The 18,414-nt window shown below is 35.3% G+C and overlaps 5 protein-coding genes and 1 long non-coding RNA gene across 6 annotated transcripts; all 6 read right to left on the bottom strand.

The window, feature by feature from the left end:
• Positions 1-882: 882 nt before the first annotated feature.
• Positions 883-1,068, bottom strand: LOC147942152 (uncharacterized). The gene has a single exon (XM_087455944.1). The coding sequence runs from the start codon at positions 1,066-1,068 to the stop codon at positions 883-885; it is 186 nt and encodes a 61-aa protein (XP_087312070.1).
• Positions 1,069-5,628: 4,560 nt separating this feature from the next.
• Positions 5,629-6,824, bottom strand: LOC147942151 (uncharacterized). The gene is made up of 2 exons (XM_087455943.1): positions 6,359-6,824; positions 5,629-6,119 (listed from the first exon to the last, which is right to left on the bottom strand). Exons 1-2 carry the CDS (start codon positions 6,822-6,824, stop codon positions 5,629-5,631), a joined length of 957 nt encoding a protein of 318 aa, XP_087312069.1.
• A 567-nt stretch (positions 6,825-7,391) lies between these two features.
• On the bottom strand, positions 7,392-8,462 carry LOC147942150 (uncharacterized). The gene is made up of 3 exons (XM_087455942.1): positions 7,901-8,462; positions 7,798-7,823; positions 7,392-7,754 (listed from the first exon to the last, which is right to left on the bottom strand). The coding sequence occupies exons 1-3, from the start codon at positions 8,460-8,462 to the stop codon at positions 7,392-7,394; spliced, it is 951 nt and encodes a 316-aa protein (XP_087312068.1).
• Positions 8,463-9,089: 627 nt separating this feature from the next.
• On the bottom strand, positions 9,090-9,610 carry LOC109133417 (defensin-like protein 293). Its single transcript, XM_019246517.2, has 2 exons — positions 9,473-9,610; positions 9,090-9,381 (listed from the first exon to the last, which is right to left on the bottom strand). Exons 1-2 carry the CDS (start codon positions 9,519-9,521, stop codon positions 9,155-9,157), a joined length of 276 nt encoding a protein of 91 aa, XP_019102062.1. The 5' UTR covers positions 9,522-9,610; the 3' UTR covers positions 9,090-9,154.
• A 593-nt stretch (positions 9,611-10,203) lies between these two features.
• Positions 10,204-10,788, bottom strand: LOC147942149 (uncharacterized). Its single transcript, XR_015558998.1, has 2 exons — positions 10,679-10,788; positions 10,204-10,574 (listed from the first exon to the last, which is right to left on the bottom strand). It is a non-coding gene; the product is annotated as an uncharacterized LOC147942149 (long non-coding RNA).
• Positions 10,789-12,210: 1,422 nt separating this feature from the next.
• On the bottom strand, positions 12,211-16,667 carry LOC104790153 (heat shock protein 90-5, chloroplastic). The gene is made up of 19 exons (XM_010515860.3): positions 16,147-16,667; positions 15,927-16,000; positions 15,690-15,815; positions 15,497-15,590; positions 15,322-15,405; positions 15,088-15,231; positions 14,887-15,003; positions 14,768-14,803; positions 14,584-14,664; positions 14,404-14,508; positions 14,175-14,315; positions 13,991-14,083; positions 13,839-13,916; positions 13,503-13,757; positions 13,300-13,402; positions 13,049-13,223; positions 12,861-12,966; positions 12,679-12,768; positions 12,211-12,585 (listed from the first exon to the last, which is right to left on the bottom strand). The coding sequence occupies exons 1-19, from the start codon at positions 16,405-16,407 to the stop codon at positions 12,397-12,399; spliced, it is 2,352 nt and encodes a 783-aa protein (XP_010514162.1). The 5' UTR covers positions 16,408-16,667; the 3' UTR covers positions 12,211-12,396.
• Between the last annotated feature and the right edge of the window lie 1,747 nt (positions 16,668-18,414).

The following is an 18,414-nucleotide window of genomic DNA, read 5'->3' as shown; positions in this document are numbered from 1 at the left end:
TTTTATTAATTTTATGTATTATATGATGATTCACTACATTTAAAATTTAAAATAAAAAAGAGATGATAGGAGAATATTTTTTTAATCTGGAATAAATTTTCTAAATATTTATATTAATTATAAAACATTATATATATATAGATATTTAAAATATTTTAATTGTGTTTGGTTATAAGGATAGTAGAGAAAGTTAACTAAAAATGTTTGGATATGAATATAAGCATTAAATAACATTCAATGTAAAAACTTTCTAAAAAATATTTTTGAGCAAAAACTGCTGCAAAAATACTATTATAGATAAATAATTGCAATTAATTAATATTTAGTACCTTAAAATATGGATATAATTACAAATACAATAGTTACAAAATATTTGATTGAATATGTAAGTTAATAAAATATGTGAAAAATCATAAAAATAAATTTATTGTGAATATATAACTGATTTTTGGTTTGAATATAAAAAATTTAAATTACTATAAATATAAATATATGCCAGGAACTTCAAACTAATCAAATTGTAATTTTAAATATACATTTTGTTCTCTCTTAAAATGAAGTATGTATTCAGCTATTTCTCTATAAATTAAATTATATTTTAGTTTATTATAATTAGAGTGAAATTATAAAACAAATTAATAATCACATTATGTGAATTAGTATCATACTATACTACTAGTTTTTAGTATCATACAATACTAGTACTAGTGATTAGTGAACGATCAAAACAGTCATTAATTAATGAGGGTTTATAATATATCCTACACCTAGTTAATTAGGATTACCATGATGATACTTACGGGAACTCCAACGATGAGAGGCATATCATTATCCATGATAAATTGATAATAAGGTTGAAAGAGTCACAATTACGTTGGAGGTTCACCGCGCATCCTCGGCGTTTCTTGCCATGTACGCAAATCCTCCAGCCATTTGAATGACTCCCATGTGATGTGCACGGCGATATGGATCATCGTCAACGATCAGCACCGTTAGTTTCTTCTTATATATCATCGACATGTTCTTCCCAATTTGATGATCTCCTCTCGATTCTTTTATCTTTGTCATTGATTTTTCTATTGAAACACTTCTCCACTAAATTTTAAAAGAAACACATACAGATATATATATATATATATATATATATATATATATATATATATAATAGACACGTGTATGTATAGACATTATTATATTTTCTTAGGATAGAAAACCTGCATAGATCCATGATGAAACGACGTCAACCATTAAGCATCCAAGATGTGGTTAATGAGAGGGAGGAGAGTTTCCTTGGATAAGGGTTTTGCTAAGCAATGGTTAAGTCCAGCTTCCATAAAAGCCCTACGCTCCTCTTCATGGTCAGCTAGTGAAGTCACGCCAACGATCATTGACGTCACTTTCATTTCTCTTAGCATCTTAGTTGCCTAATTAAAACCAACAAAGCACATAAAATAAACTATATCAAAGAGGAAGTTGAATAGTGTAATGATGAGCGAGCCACTTCAATTGTCTATTTGGTAAGCAAGCTAAGATCATTAATTGTACCGAAACACCATCCCTCTCGGGCATTTCGTCGAAAGATGCATTGCCGTCGTGGTGGAGGATCACTGCCTTGATTATATTCGATTATGTTTCCCTAAACATATGGGATATGATTATACTCATATCCCAATTAAAAGGAAGCAAGTTAAATAAGAAATTAAACAATATGGAGTTATAATGCATCTTTATGTGTTTATGTGATCATCATGTTGTGCATGCATAGTTTCGTGTCTGTACATATAGCTATATAGGTGTTTAAATATATATATATATATATATCAGTATATCACATGTGTACGATGAAAAAGTGGCTTACGATTTTGGATTCTAAAGAAGATAGTGAATTGTGTTCTAAGAACGTAGACAATGATCGAAATTTATAGTCGAGACAAAAGGTGAAAAGAAAGCAAACCTAACAAAAAAGCATCTTTTTACATGAATTTTGCTGAAATATATATTCTACATTATATTATTCTAACTGAGTTGTTTAACAAACTAATTATATGAGAACAAGGCTAATTACAAACTAATTTACAAACGAGGTTAAATTGTTTGAACAACTGAACAATTTATGTTTGATTGACTAAAACATAAAAACTTAATTTAAAAAAAAATGATTTTAATTAAAAGTTCGTACATTAGTTATATTTGGTTCCAAAAATAATCAATATATACAAAATTATGCAGAATTAATTGGATTAGGCGGTATAATCGGATAATTGATGCTAGGCGGGAATTAATCATTAATCGAGGCGGAGAGGGTGGGCATAGCGATTTTACGGGGCATAATCGGTACTAGGCGGGGATTTTAAAAACAAAGAATCTACCTGCAACTTTTTATAAGTATTGTACATGCATGAAAAGCGTCATAAATAATAGAAAGTGTGTCATATAAATATTGATATGGTCAAGAGATTAAAGAAAAAAATATCTGTAATTAAATAATATATGGTGCCTATTATTGCACATCTTTTTGGTAAAAGTACACTGATTTTTTTCTTTAATACTGGATGGACCTTAATTATCATATGTGTTATCAAAAAGAGTAACTAAATCCATCTAACATTTATCAAGATCTAATGATTAAGATGTTTTTTATAACACATATAAACATTTTACTTTTACTCAATTGATTATATTACTCTTTTTCTGGCTGATTATAATATCATAACTGTTTTTTTTTTTGGTAAGAGAGGGGAGACAATGTCTCCCATATTATTAAAGCAAAAAATTAAACACGAACATTACGCGAATACACAGCCCCGTTCAAGTCCTCCAAAAGGATGGAGTTCACAACAGTAGGACAAGTATCTAATCTCTGAAACCCCAACGGTAAAGAAAAAGCGTGTTAGCTAACCCATCGGCAAGACGATTAGCCTCCCGGTAAACATGTTTTACCCGGACTATCCAGTCCCTTGAAATAAAGACGTAGCACAAACGTGCTAGGAAGGACAGTGGATGTGAATCACAAATCCCTGTCCGTAGAAAGCCCACCACCATGCCTGAGTCTATCTCCACCTCCAAACATGGCACACGATGCTACCTAGCCAAGTCCAACCCATAATATACTCCCCACAATTCAGCTAGTGGTGCTGAGCACACTCCAATATTTAATATAAAGTCCACACACCAGTTCCCTGCACTATCGCGTAGAACACCACCAGCTGTTGCCAGACCCGGATTCCCCCTTGATGCTCCATCAATATTAAGCTTCATCCAACAAACTGACGGAAAACTCCACAAAATAAGTCTCTCAACCGTGAGCTTTGTCGCTGTTGACCTCCCTGTTGTGACTGAGCAGATAGAACCTCACGTTCTATATCCTTCACAAACTTCACCCGATCCCTGCATTTTCGATTTTCCCCATATACATCTCCACATCGCCACTTCCAACTCCACCAAACAACCACAGAAAACAGCGTAGCCCACTCAATATTACCCACTCATTTCCTACTTCCCAGATTTTCAAATAACCATTCAAGAATCGACTTTGAATAGAACTCAACCCTTGGCCGTGAGGGGACCAGCCGCTGCCAAACTCCCATAATTGCAGGACAATCTCTCAGTATATGAATTATGGTTTCTTCCCCTCCCCTTCAAACAGTACAAACACTCATATCACTTAAATGTCGGCGATAGCGCTCCATGTTCGTCATCAAAGCCTGGTTCCCTGTCAGCCACAGAAAAGTCTTGACACGCTCTGGAGCAACTACTTTCCATACCCGCTCAAAGAAATTTCCCCATCGATGTCCAGGTAGAGGATCTTGAGTTATAAATGCATATGCAGATTTAACAGAGAACCTGCCATCCGCACTACCACTCCAAGACATTCTATCACAAGCTCATGTTATTGTGTCCACCACTATAGCCGCAAGGGACAACCGAACATAGTCAGGGAGAAAAGGCATAATTCGATTTAGATCCCACCCTCCCCCCCCCCCCCTCTCTCCACATATCATAGGCAGTGAGATGCTCATATCCAGCCGGCAGTGTCCTTATTACCAACCCCTCTAGCGGTTCACCAAGTAACCAAGTATCTTTCCAAAATCTGCTAGTCCTTCCATTGCCCATCACCCAACTCAACCCCAAGCATACCACCTCACGCAACCCCACTCCTACACTCCTCCAGGTAGAGGACCAATGGCTCTTAACAACGAGCCACCTCAGATCTTGTACACTCCCCACTTTGTATTTACTTCTTAGCACTTTTGCCCATAAACTATCTTTCTTCTGTAGCAACCTCCAGCCCACCTTAGCAATTAATGCTTTATTCATTTTTTTCACGGACCGAACTCCAAGTCCTCCCTCTTTCTTCGGAGTATAGACACGATTCTAGGCAACAAGGCGATGCTTTCTCTTCTCCTTGGTACTTCCTCACAAAAAATTACGTGATAACTTGTCCAACATCTTAACTGTCAAACTCGCTAATATTATTGTAGACATCGAATACACCGGGATAGATGATAGTATTGACTTCGTTAGAGTTAACCTTTCCGCAACACTCAGAAATCTTCCCCTCCATCCAGCAAGCCATGAACCTACTCTCTCCACCACTTCTCCAAAGGTCTCCTTATTGATTTGTTTATGCAAGACAGGCATTCCCAAATATTTGCCTAAATTCGTAGTTACCTTGATCCCACTCTCTACACTGATCAAACTGGCCAACTCCCGACTTACATTTGACGAGAAGAAGATTTTGGACTTATCCAAACTCACTTTCTGACCAGACGCACTACAGAACCGCTCCAACACCCGTCTAATAACACGAATTTGCACCACTGAAGCCTCCGCAAACAAAATGATATCATCAGCAAAGCAAATATGTGACAAAAGAGGACCTCCTTGAGATAACCTGATTGGCTTCCACTCCTTCGAAGCTACAGAAAACTCAATCTGATGACACAATCGCTCCATACAGAGCACAAACAAGTAAGGCGACAGGGGATCACCCTGCCTAAGCCCTGTAGCTGGCTTAAATCCTTCAGTTTTTTTCACCATTCCAGAGAATATTCATAGTCGGACTCGTCACACAACCCATGATCCATTCCACCCAAACTGCAGAAAAACCTGCAGCTACCAGTGTATCCTCGATATAATACCAGCAAATACGGTCATAGGTTTTCTCCAAGTCTAATTTTAACAACATCCAGCCTTTCCGTCCCTTCTTCCGTCTCATGGAATGCACCGCCTCTTGGACAATGACAATATTATCAGAGCTCAAACGTCCCGGGATAAAACTAGCATGTGCAGGACCAATAAGATTGATAATCACCTTCTTCAATCTAACTATCATGATCTTAGTAATTGTTTTGAATAAAACATTACATCGACTGATGGGTCGAAATTGAGTGATCCTCTTTGGTTTCAACACCTTGGCAATAAGAACAACCAACGCATTATTAGTTCCAGCAGGCAATTTACCTGACTCAAAAAACTCCAAAGCAAACCGGATGACGAATCCCCCACTACTTCCCAATCGGTTGAAAGCCATCGGTTCCGGGTGCTTTAAACTGTCCCATGCTTCTAACCGCACCTTCCACTTCCAGAGCTAAAACTGGTTTGTGTAACTCAGTGATCTCCCCTGACTCAGAGTTGTAAACCCCACATGAGATAACTTCGGAGCCACAGGCTCAACATCCTCCATGGAATATAACCTGGAAAATAGTTCACAGCTAACTTCTCTAGCTGATTAGAGTCAGACACCCATCTCTCCTCAGTGTCCTGTAACATTTCGATTCTATTCCACCTCCTCCGAATAATAGTCTGTGTATGGAAGTACTTGGTATTTCTGTCTCCTAAAGTAATCAGTTTCTCCCGCGACTTCTGAAACCAAAGTATCTCTTCTTGCTCCAACACTCTATCAAACTCCTTATTTAACTCAGCCTCCCTTATTAGCAGAGCATCCGTTTGAGTCACTTCCGACTCAGCCTGAGCAGCTGCAATATCAAGCATCAACTGCTCTTTTCGTCTCTGAATATTACCGAAGACCTCTCTACTACATTGTTTGAGTTTTACCTTATGGTGCTGAAGCGCCTCAGATGTTGTTAAAGACCATTCCAAGAAGTTGCGAGTAGATCCTTAAACCCACTATACTCCAACCATGCAGCTTCAAACCGGAATGGGCATCTACGCGGGTCTCCTTTCCCCTCTAGAACAAACTGCAGATTCAGTGGCAAGTGATCCGATGACATAAACGGTAAATGGGTCACCGACGCCTCTTGCCATTTTATCCTTGAGTGGGCACAACATAAGATCATATCCAACCTTTTAGCCACAAAATGATTTGCCACACATCCTCGTTTCCAGGTATACTTACTTCCTCTGAACCCCAAGTCAATTAAAGCCAGCTCATTTATCCAATTCCCAAAAGCCACAGAATCTGGTGACAAGCTGCCATTACCCCGAGTTCTTTCATCTAACCGCACAATAGTATAAAAATCTCCTCCAATCACTAAAGGGCCATCTATATCAGAAACTGTATCCTTCAACATGCTCCATAACCCACTCCTTCGACTAACTGTTGGAGCCGCGTAAACAATCACCAAATGAAGAATCTCCTCACCAGTCTCAATTCTAGCATGAATAAACTGATCAACAGCTTGGACAATGGTAACCACCCCCACACTTGACCTCCATAGCATCCAAATTCCGCCACTCTGACCAACTGCGTCCACACGAACTGAATTCTCAAACCCCAGACCTTGGCAAATCCGTTTGGCTCGGTCTCCTCCTCCATGCGTCTCAAAAATCGCAAGAACATCCGTACTATATCTCTTCAACATATATCTGATCGATCGTCTAAAATTAGGTTTGTTAGCCCCCCGGCAATTCCAAAATAGGCAATTCATCCTTAATACTCTCCACTCGACAAGAACCATTGGGGAAGACCGTTATGCAATATGCGTCTCTGTCAACATTCCGACGAAAGGTCGTATACTGTCCTCGCCTCCATCCGATATTGGCACATCCACCAAAACATCACTCTGGTTAGTTTGCCCAACCCCGACAACATCCCTACTCCGATCGACTAAACCTCTCGGACGGCCAACATTCGCCTTCTCCACCCGCAATCTCTTTCCCGATGCGGATAGCTCCATAGAACCACTTGATGGACCAAAGACAAACCCTCTACTAGGCCTGGTAACTTTACCAGACTTCACTTTAAGCCTATTAAGGTTATTATCTTTTCTAGGTCCAGCCCACTGGGCCTTAAAACTAAATCGATCCATACATGTATTCTTCGTCAAATTTTGATCCCCCTCCGCTCCTTTTGCTTGTGCCATACTCTTTCCATCACTAACTTTAGTTGAAATATTAACATTTTCCTTATTTCCCACTGAACGCATATCTCATTTCCTTCCCTCTAGAGATCCAATATCTTCCCCCAGGCTTCCAAAACTGTTCGCAATCTCAACATTTTCGGAAACTTTCCTTCCTGTAATATCCTGTAGATTCTGATCAATATTCTCGCTTGATCTCTCAACCGACAAGGAACCTCGCTGCTCCGACCTCCTCCTTGTCCCTTGAACCACCGTGAAACCATCCGACTCATTATTCTCACCACTAGACACCCGACAAGCAGGTGCTATTGTCTGATCCACCTCCCTCTCCGATTCTACCCTCTCCAGTTCTACCCTCTCCCGCGCCCCTTTCGGACACCCATGATTCGTGTGGCCGTAGATCCCACATTTAGAACATATGTTCGTGAGCCCCTCATATGACACAAAGTACCGTTAACCATTAATGACCACTGACCCTTTCAATAGCTTCTTCATGTTTACCTACACACAGATACGTGCAAACCTAGCTCTCGCAAAACTTAGAGTAGTCAAATCCACCCTAATCGGTGTTCCCAAACCTCCAGCAATCCCCATCATAATGGCTCTATAGTACAAATTGACTGGAATATTCGACAACCTAACACAAACAGGAGTTGTTTCAATATCATCCTTCAAAGGATCAAAGTCCGGAGACCATGCTTGGGTCATAAGACAGCTCCCGAACGCCTTCCATGAACCACCTGTTAAAGCCGCCAAGTATTCCTCCTCATTTTCAAACATGATCAGAAAAAATTGCCTTGGAAGATCCAAAACAAAGAAAACACCTTTTGGTTTCCAAAGTTCTCGTAGTTTCCTATTCATCACAGCAAGAACACTCCGACCAAACACTTTTACAATCATACACTTCTGCCTCAAACTATTCATCGCATCCATCACCTCCTTTGCAATAGTGACCACCGGTTCTCCATCCTCACTATCCGGAAAGTTCAACCTTAGCCTCTTTGTCACAAACTCATCTGCTAGGACCTTCTCCGGACACGGCATCCCCCCACTAATACTCCCTGTCACCTTCCTCACCCATACTCCCGGCACATCCGACAGATCTCCCAGTGGTTGACCTTTCTCCCCAACATCAGTCATAGTCGCATCTGGTCACCAGAAACTTTTGTCACCTCCAAATCGTCCATACTGTTAACCTTCCTTTTTTTTTCTTTTTTTTTTTTTTAACTTTTTATTAAAAGGAGGAGGATCAATATTGTATATATAATACCATAACTGTTAGAGATTCATATATTTTAATATTTTATTCTTTTCATTCATTTGACATCCAACTCTTTCGGTTACATGATCTAATTTTATTTTATTCACTAAAAACGTGTGTTTCGTTATATAATGTATTAATAAAATGTTAATTGGTTGTCCTTACAATTTGACGAAAAACAAATTGGTGGTCCTTACATTTTGATGATTATATTAATGTGTCATAGCGATTGCAATGGACCAAGCATCGAAACAAATTAAAATAAAATAAAATAAAACATAAATCACTATTACCGTATTAAAAAGGTGAATGCATGGTTTCTAAAGACTTGGTTATATAAATGACGATAATCGTTACATAAGAGAAGATGTTTAAATTCTTGACTGTTCACAAGTAGAAAAGATAAAACCCCTCTAAATTTGCTAAATTCAGCAAAATTTGCTAACATATATAATAGTAAACATGGTGTTTGTATAGTGACTACAACGTAACAGCAGGAAAACGAATTATCTAATAAACTACTTTATTTTAGTAATGCACTATGCATTTTAAAAAAAAACAAAGTATTTTTTTAACAAGTACATATTCCTTCCATACAATATGGTCCTGGCAAGTCTTTGCAACGAACAATCTTACGACAATATTCATCAAAGTTACAAGGCCACATGTTACACTGTCCAGTCTTTCCTCCTCTTCCTTTACACCATATGCCATCACAATCATCTCTTGATCCGCACAGTGGAATATAGCTTGTACCCATTTTTCTTGATGCATTGGTTTCATGCAACAAAAATGTGCCTACATGATATTCAAACGAATTTTTTAAACATGTTGCAAAATTGATGTTGTTGCAGATGCATGTAATAGAATTCTAAAGAGGGAAACTTACAAGAGATGAGAAAGAAGAAGAGGAAAAGCGATGTTGGTTTAGACGCCATTGATAGAATAGAAGATGGAAAAATTTTTTTTTTTCTCTTCAGATTTTGTGTGTTTAGAGGAATGATTTTGATGACTATATATTGTAACTTTTTTATTGTGTTCTTTGACGCGTATTTTCAGTGTTTGCTTGTTCAAACATTTATTGTGGTCTTTGAAATGTTTTTATTGTTTTCTCATTGATTATTGTTTTCTCATTGACCACTTAATTAATATAAGATTTTTTGGTCAACATGTCCTTCCAAGTTTTTTAAATATTAGCAGAAAAAATGGAAAGTCATGCAAAGGTGACTAGCTAGTGGCAACACCACTTTCTGAAGTGAATCAGAACAAAATTAATCTAAATTTATTTTTCTGTTACTTAGAAATCAAATTGAAAGTTACTTATAAGTTATAAAGCAATAGGATGGATAAGTCCATGTTTCATTTATGGTAGATATTATTTTTTCCACCAAAATATAGATATATATATTTCTCAAAATTTATACTTATGAAATAATTTGAATATGGTGATTGATTACATTTAAGTATTTTTCGTAAAGAATACATGTTGATTGTTGACGGTGAAATTCCTTAACTTATAATACATCCTCAATTTCATAAGTTTTTAATTACTATTAATATTTTGATAAAAAAAAATAGTGACAGTTTCATACAAATCCAAAACAAACAAAAAAAAAGTTCTTTATTAAATTCGTTTTATTTTATCATCAAAATCACAAAGACATAACATAAAATTTTCAGTTTTGTAAGTTCACTAACCATTTATTTAACTAAGCAACGACATTGTGAGTTTTCGCAAATAAATTTTCCAAAAACACAAGTAAGCTTATCCTCACAATCACTTGCTGTCTTGCACGGTAATGGAGTCTCAGCTGGTAGTAGATTAAGATTTTTTCTGATTGAAGGTGGTGAAATCGGCGAACATTGACAATGAGAATCTATACACTTTACCGATGCGATTAAACAATGAACATCTTGGCAATCATCTATGGTCGAGCAGCTATGATATTTGACTTGAGCTTCAGCTACAGGTATGGTCACTGATCTGATGCCTAATATCGAGAGATCGATTTCATTAGTGATTGCAAACCAAATTTATTCAGTACATTTAATTAGCATGTGAATCGATGTTTCATGATAATATATATAGACTTACATGTAAGAATTAGCGAAACGAGCATGAGAGAAATCGCTTTAGATGCCATTTGATTTGGTGAGGGTAATTGATGGTTTAACAAGATAAAACTAATAAATATGAGTGAAAATACAAAAATGTTGAAAGGAAACATATATAAATTATTTAATTAAGGAATAAAAGGAATAAAATAAATTTAGTTAGGAATGAACAGTAAGAATGGTAATGAATTTATTTTCTAGATTAAATTAAAATATGAGAATGGCATCTAAAACGATTTCATACTAATTTGGATATCATAATTTACCTTTTTAGAAAAATTATTCAAATAGAAATGTATAATATTTAATTTAAATCAATATATAATACTTATGTAATTATATCACTGAAAACTCATAAATTTTATTTCATATAGAAATCTATTTTTAAAAATAATTTTTTTATTAATTTCATTCATAATAAAATTATAGTATCTATTTTAATTTCATTTGAAAACAAAATTTTGTTAATAACCTTCTTAAGAATTTAATATAAATATAATAGATTTTATTATTTATGCAACTTATCGTTCAGAATATATTTAAATTTTGAAATTAGTTTTATAGATATTTATTTTCTATTTTGTAAATATATTTGCTCTGATTGTTTCTCACTAAATTGATGAATCATACTTTTTCTATAATCTTCCATATAAAAATGTATGATATTGTGAAGTGACCTTAGTGCAATGATCAATGATAAGTTCTTAATGCATAATTCACCATCACACCATTGTGGCCCAATGGTTGACAAAAAAAAAAATGTATGATATTGAAAATGTATTTCGTCAAGTGGTTATAGCATCATATCTACAACTGATCACAGGAGTTCGATTTCACTAAATCGCGTTACCCCGCGTAATAGGGTTTGGATATTAATCGGGTTAGTAATTAAAAAAAAAAACAGAAAAAAGTATGATCCTAGCGAACATTGGAGACTTTTAAAAATGTGAATTTATTTTTAAGATTGTAAATTTTTTTGAGAATGAAACCATTTCGAGATAGCAAAATTTTGGAACTTTTAAAACTCATTTTTCCTTATAAATAATTATGTATTATTATTCCAATTTACTCTAGGTAAAAATTTCAGCACCATTCAAGTAAAACGTATTTTCTAAAACATATTTCAAACCAGTCTATAATTTCAATTAACTCATCAAACCTACGAATATTAAGAAAAAATTGAAATAGAGGGGATAAAACTCCTTTTTCAATTAATAAATACAAAGAGAGAAATAAATTTTCTAAGAAAATCAATTTCTTATGCACCGTCGCCGGTCGGGGGTTGATCAGAACGTTTTGCTGATGTGCGAGACGGACATCATTTACAGCATAATCAGCATCAGTATTAACGCTGCGTAATATCTAGAAGAGCAAAATAATGTTAATACCAACCATATCTAAAAGATACATATGCTGATGATGACCTATTGTTGGATTTGTAAATATGTTACATTTGTAGTTTTACACATAATTCAGAGTCAGACTTCAGAGAAGACTTTCTTGAGAAACTTCTTTTGTGTGTAATTCCTCCCAAAATTATTTTAGCTATTGAAAAAAAAAACTACAAATACTGGATAGATCTTGTTCACGGTTGATTTAGTAATGGGCTTTCATAGGCCCATGATACTGCTAATGGAAATATAAAGCATTGTGTCAAAAATTCACCGGCAGACAAAAGAAGGTAAATAAAAAAGAGGATCAATCTTGCCAAGGATCGCTCTCTGCCCTAACTTCAGATGGTTCAATTACTTCTGCTTCTCCACTTTTGTCATCTCCTCCATTCACAGTCGAGCTTTCTTCTTCTTCTTCAACTCTACCCCATCTTCCTCCAACCGCCATTGCCATCATCTCATATATCTTGTTCCCCAGCTCAGCCGGGCTATCAGGCTGTTCAACAAACACATCAAAAGTGAGTCAAAAGATCCATTTGACATTATACTTGGAAACACATCAAAGCTAAAGAGCTATTGGATTTCTTACAGTAAATCCACTTGAGATTATAGCAGTGTCATATAAGAGGTCAACCACTCTTGTTGCTTCAGCGCTCTCTGGTGCATTCTTACAAGCAGCCTACACCAGAAAATTTACAAATATTAATGGCATTTTTAGAGATCTCTGAGACGAGAGATTCCTTAAGGAATGAATATATAGCATGCACTTACATTCAAGTCTTTGATGATGGGATGATCTGGATTGATCTCTAGGATTCTCCTACCTCTCATGAACTCCAAGCTTGAAGTGTCTCCAAGAGCTTGTGCCTTCATTAATCTGTCACCATAAACAGCCACAATAAGTTTGAGTTTGATGATGTTAATTTCGGTTTTAATATAGCTTTTGCTAAAGTACAAACCTTTCCATGTTAGCTGACCATCCGAATTTGCCTGAGACAAGCACACAAGGAGAAGAGCTCAAACGATTTGAGACTTGGACTTTAGCAACTTTTTCACCGAGCTGCTGTTTTATCCAGTCACAGAGAAGGTTAAACTCTTGTTTAGCTTCCCTCTCCTTTACTTCATCTTCATCTCCTGCGAGAATAGACAGAATTTGTTACAAACAAATGGTCAAGAGAAACGCACCAGATTTGATGAAAACAATACTTACCGAGTTCCAAATCTTCTTTGCTGATATCAACAAACTTCTTTTCTTTGTAGGTTTGTAAATTCTGAATTGCAACCTCATCAATTGGTTCAACCAAGTACAAAACCTATCATTCAAAAAGCCAGCGGTAAGAAAGCAAATCAAACCAGAATCATGCACCAAGACAATATTATTTGAAGATGAAAACCTAATCTTGAAGCATATACCTCGATGTCTTTTTGGATTAGTTTCTCCAAGAAAGGGGCAGACTTGGCACTTTTTAGACTATCGGTTGCAAGGTAGTAGATCGCCTTTTGGTTCTCTCCCATGTTCTCGATATATTCATCCAAGCTTGTCAACTCCTCTTCATTCTTGGAACTGAAGAATCTAAGAAGCGGTGTAATACGTTTGTGGTTACCAGTGTCTTCGATACAACCCAATTTAAGGAATCTACCAAAGTTCTCCCAGAATTTTTTGTAATCCTGGAATCATTTGTACCACATTAGTATCTCTGATCTTCAAAAGAGCTTAAGTGAACAAAATTGGATTAGGGAAATACATACCTCTTTGTTTTCACTTTCTGAGATTTCTTGAATCATGTCAAAAGTTTTCCTAATGAGCCTCTTTCTCATGATTCTTACCTGTGAACATCATCAAGAAAACAGTGAGACTCTTATATAATAAACAGTTGTCTTACTAACTGTTGACCACTTACAATCCTGCTTTCTTGGAGAATTTCACGGGAAACGTTAAGAGGAAGATCATCTGAGTCTACCACACCCTTCACAAAGCTCAAGTATCTCGGGAACTGCGAACAGATTACGAAACATGGTCAGACAAAAATGGAAATCAAAAGAAGGTTCTACAAAAGAAAGAACTAATATATACAGAAGACTCACAAGTTCTCCATCAAAATCGTCAGAGATAAACACACGCTTCACGTAGAGACGAATGTTCTTTGTCTTAGGGTTTGTCACGTCTTCGTTATTAAGAGGACCCATCCCAGGAATGTACAAAATGCTCCTGAACTCAACCTCACCCTTTAAGAATCAAGATGATATAATTAGTAAGAACCAAAAGAATTCATAAGTTGATATATATGTAAATAGTCTAATAAAGGACAAGGACCTCAGTTGTGAAGTGTGTGTTAGCAAGTGGATCCAAGAACTCATTGAAAGCCTTTTTGTAGAACTCATTGTACTCTTCCTTTTCCACTTCCTTTGAATTGCGCATCTATTCAAAAGACACAAAATAATCAGCAAACATTTTGAACGAAAACAAAACACATGTTAAAGCTATCAGGCTTACCCAAAGCGGTTTAGTCTCGTTGGCTAGTTCCCAATCCCAGTACTTCTCAGTTTTAGTTGTCTTCTTTTTCTTTGGCTCACCCTGGAAACAAACAAGTAACAAAATCAACTCAGCAAACAAAAGTCTACGACAGTACTTGGTTTTAAACAGCTTATACAGACAATCAAAAACATAATGATTTTACCTCTTCTCCTTCCTTCACTGGTTCTTCCTCTTCAACCTACACCAATTTACAAATTTTCAAAACACATTAGCAACGTGAAAACACTGTTACAGTTATGAAAACAAAACTACCATCCTCACCTCTACAGTCCTAGATTTTTCCTGCCATGTATAGATGGGAAACCCAACGAACTGAGAGTAATTCTTCACAAGGTTCTTGATTCTCGTAGACTCCGCGAATTCGTATTTGTCATCGTCCTGCAGCCAGAAAATAAAAATACAAATAAACTATAAGAGATCTCAATATCCAACACATCAATGGGAAGAATGATTGAAAAGTACCCTCAAATACAAGGTGATTTGCGTTCCACGTCGTAGAATGTTATCAGGGTCTGTTTCTTCTCTGATCACATATGAGCTACTATCAGCTACCGATTCCCAAACATATTGCTTGTCAGATTTGGGGCTTTTGGTGGAAACAACAATCTGAAAGAAGAGAAAACTATAAGCCCACTCCTCATAACAAATATACTAACAAGAAGACACTAACAAAAAACAAAAGTTTAAAGTCTTCACCCTTTCCGCAACTAAGAAAGCAGAGTAAAACCCAACACCAAACTGTCCTATCAAACCATTGTCAGCACCAAGGTCCTTGTTTTCCTGAATAAAGATAGAAGTATTAGTATAATCAGTCAGTAAACTCTGACATTGCTAGCAACAAGTATTCAAAGAGATGGATATTATATATAACCTTTAGAGCCTTCAAGAATTTCGAAGTACCACTTTGAGCAATAGTTCCAAGGCAGTCTATAAGTTCTTCCTTTGTCATACCAATACCAGTATCGCTGCATATTCACATCAAAACTCGTTAAAGTAACAGTTCTACATCATTGTCAATACTCATGTAACAAAATGAAAATAAAGGATAAGAATTCACTCCATACGTTATGGTAATGGTTCCGTTGTCAGGATCAGGCTTAATCCTAATTTCAAGCTCTCCACCATCACCAAGCAAAGCAGGCTCTGTTACACTCATAAACCTCAACTTATCCAAAGCATCACTTGCATTACTGAATACATACAAAATACATCCAAAAAACCAGATTTTTAACATAAACACACAAATCAATTCTAAAAAAACAAATCCATTAGTATATATCACAAAAAAAATTTGAACTCACCTTACAAGTTCCCTGAGAAACACCTCCTTGTGACTGTATAAGCTATGAACAATCAAATCCAACAATCTACTAACCTGCAAAATCGAGATTTCAACAATCAAATCTTAAATCTTTATATCCACTGCAACGACACATGAGAATTCGATTTGTACAATTAAAATGAGAGATGCCCACAAAATAAAAATTGAAACTTTAAAGAAATGAAAAGAGAGAAGCCAACCTCGGCTTGGTACTCAAACTTCTCACCGGAGCCTTCCTCAGTCGTCTCTTTCTCAGCCACGGCGGCGTCACACTTCACAGCGAATCGTTCACATCTCTTCTCGAGATTCCAGGTACACGAAACGCCGGTTCTAAGAGCGCCGCCACGAGGCAGAAACGAGGTTCTGAGATGAGAGAGACGAGAGGAAGAAGAAGAGAGCGGAGTGATGGGAACTGAAGTCAAAGGAGTCGTGTATAGACTTCTACTCAAAGCAGGAGCCATTAGATTCGAAACGGTGAAAAGATTTGAGATTTTCACAATCTCTCTCTATCTCTTAAAAGAGAGAATAAGAAAAAGAGTTCGTAGAGAGTGAGTAGTTGAACAAAGAGTAACCTAAAAACCCTATTAAAAGGTTAAAGGTTTAAGGAGAGTGGGCTGTAGTAGAGGTTTCTAGAAGAAGGCGGTGTATAGAGTAAGAGAGATTTTGTGAGGTCTACGATAAGCCATTTCATCAATACCGTAGGATTATCCGTTTGTTTCACACGCGCCTCTTTCAGTGTAGACGGAAAAATAAAACAATACCAAACCAAACTAAACAACTCTAAACCCGATTGGTTTTCCAATAATTGGCGATCGGAATCAATTACAACTTTATATTAAAAAAAATTAAACCGTAATTACAGATAGCTTTTTAACTTTACAGTAAAAACCTCTATAAATTAATAATGCTTGGACCAAAACATTTTATTAATTTATAGTGATATTAATTTATCTATAAATTAATAATTATTATTTTATAGTATAAATATAATTATTAATCTATAGATATTTTTTTTATTTTTTAAAAAATTTTGAATTGAGACAATTTTAGCAAAATAAGATTAAAATTTCGGATGTTGTTAATCCCCTATATATTTAAAGAGAAACATTCTCACTAAAAAGCTAATGTGTCAACATTACAGAGCTCAAAGCACCTTTAATCATTTAATCCTCAAAACATATAATTATTTATAAGTCTATGCCAATGTATTTATATTTAAAAAATAAAATAAATAAACCCAAAAAAGAATTATATTATTTTTGGTTAAACTTAAAACCTACTACGGATTCATATTTTTGGTTCTAAAAACTTACTTGGAGGGAAGTGAATTTTTAAAAAATTTAATACAAAAACCATGATTAAAATTACTACCCCAGTTATATGATCTTCCTATCATCATCATTTCCACCAGTTCACCATAATTCATATTCAAAAGTTACAAACATTCTACCTTTTATTTTCTCATGGCTTCTTTCAACAATTTTTTGGATAATACTGACCTACTAAAAATTAGTCATGGCTCAGACGAGACAAGACAAGACACGACAATCATTTCTACACTTTTTGAAGTTACTACAAATGTAGAAGATAATATTGACCTTCTAAGAAAATAAGAATAAAAAGTATAGGTTAAATAAAATAAAATTTAACATCAAATTATATGAAAATAAATTTTAATTAATTATACTCATGTGCAACGCACGGGTCCTATACATAATTTTATGGTATTGGAATTGAATTTGAAATACTTAAAAAACATTATTGACAGTAAATTATAAATATTGTAGATAAATTCACTTATACACAAGATGTACATAAATTCCAATTTATGAATAAGAATATCAATTGTCGTATTTTAATAGTCTATCAAACTATCAAAATGTAAATGATGTATATTTAGATATTGAAAACCTTAAAAAGGTTTAGCTATTTTTATGAAATGTTATAGAATAATTTATATCATTATAGTTTGAAGATATAACATAACAATTGTTTTATAGATATGAGGTTTAGGAGTAACATACTTTATTATATCAACATATATATATATATATATAAAAATTTACATGATTATTAATTTATAATATTATTGAGACTATATTTTACTTGAAGATTTCAAAAAAAATATTATCTTATTATTTTATCGAATTTTATTACTTTATTAATTTATAGAGGTTTTAAATTTATGGTACATTAACAAAACCAAAACCAAAGGATTTTAAACGGGGTTGTTTACAGAAAATCACACCTAATATATGTCTGAACACTGAACTCACGCGCTCAGTGGTGCGAATTTATTTAATTACTTTAAAATTCATACGTATAAGCTTATTGGGCCTATATGTTACGGCCCGTAATAATTTAACTAGAGATTTGAGGATGAAAGAGGCCTATACTGAGCCTGAACATAGGGTTAGTAAAAGTGTAAGACTCACATGCATACACCAAGGCAAAATAAAACTGTTTAG

Source organism: Camelina sativa, chromosome 6 (genome assembly GCF_030686135.1).
Source record: "Camelina sativa cultivar CO46 ecotype springtype chromosome 6, ASM3068613v1".
Lineage (NCBI taxonomy): Eukaryota > Viridiplantae > Streptophyta > Magnoliopsida > Brassicales > Brassicaceae > Camelina > Camelina sativa.
Note: the sequence above shows the minus strand (reverse complement) of the source record. Positions and strands in the feature narration are given on the sequence as shown.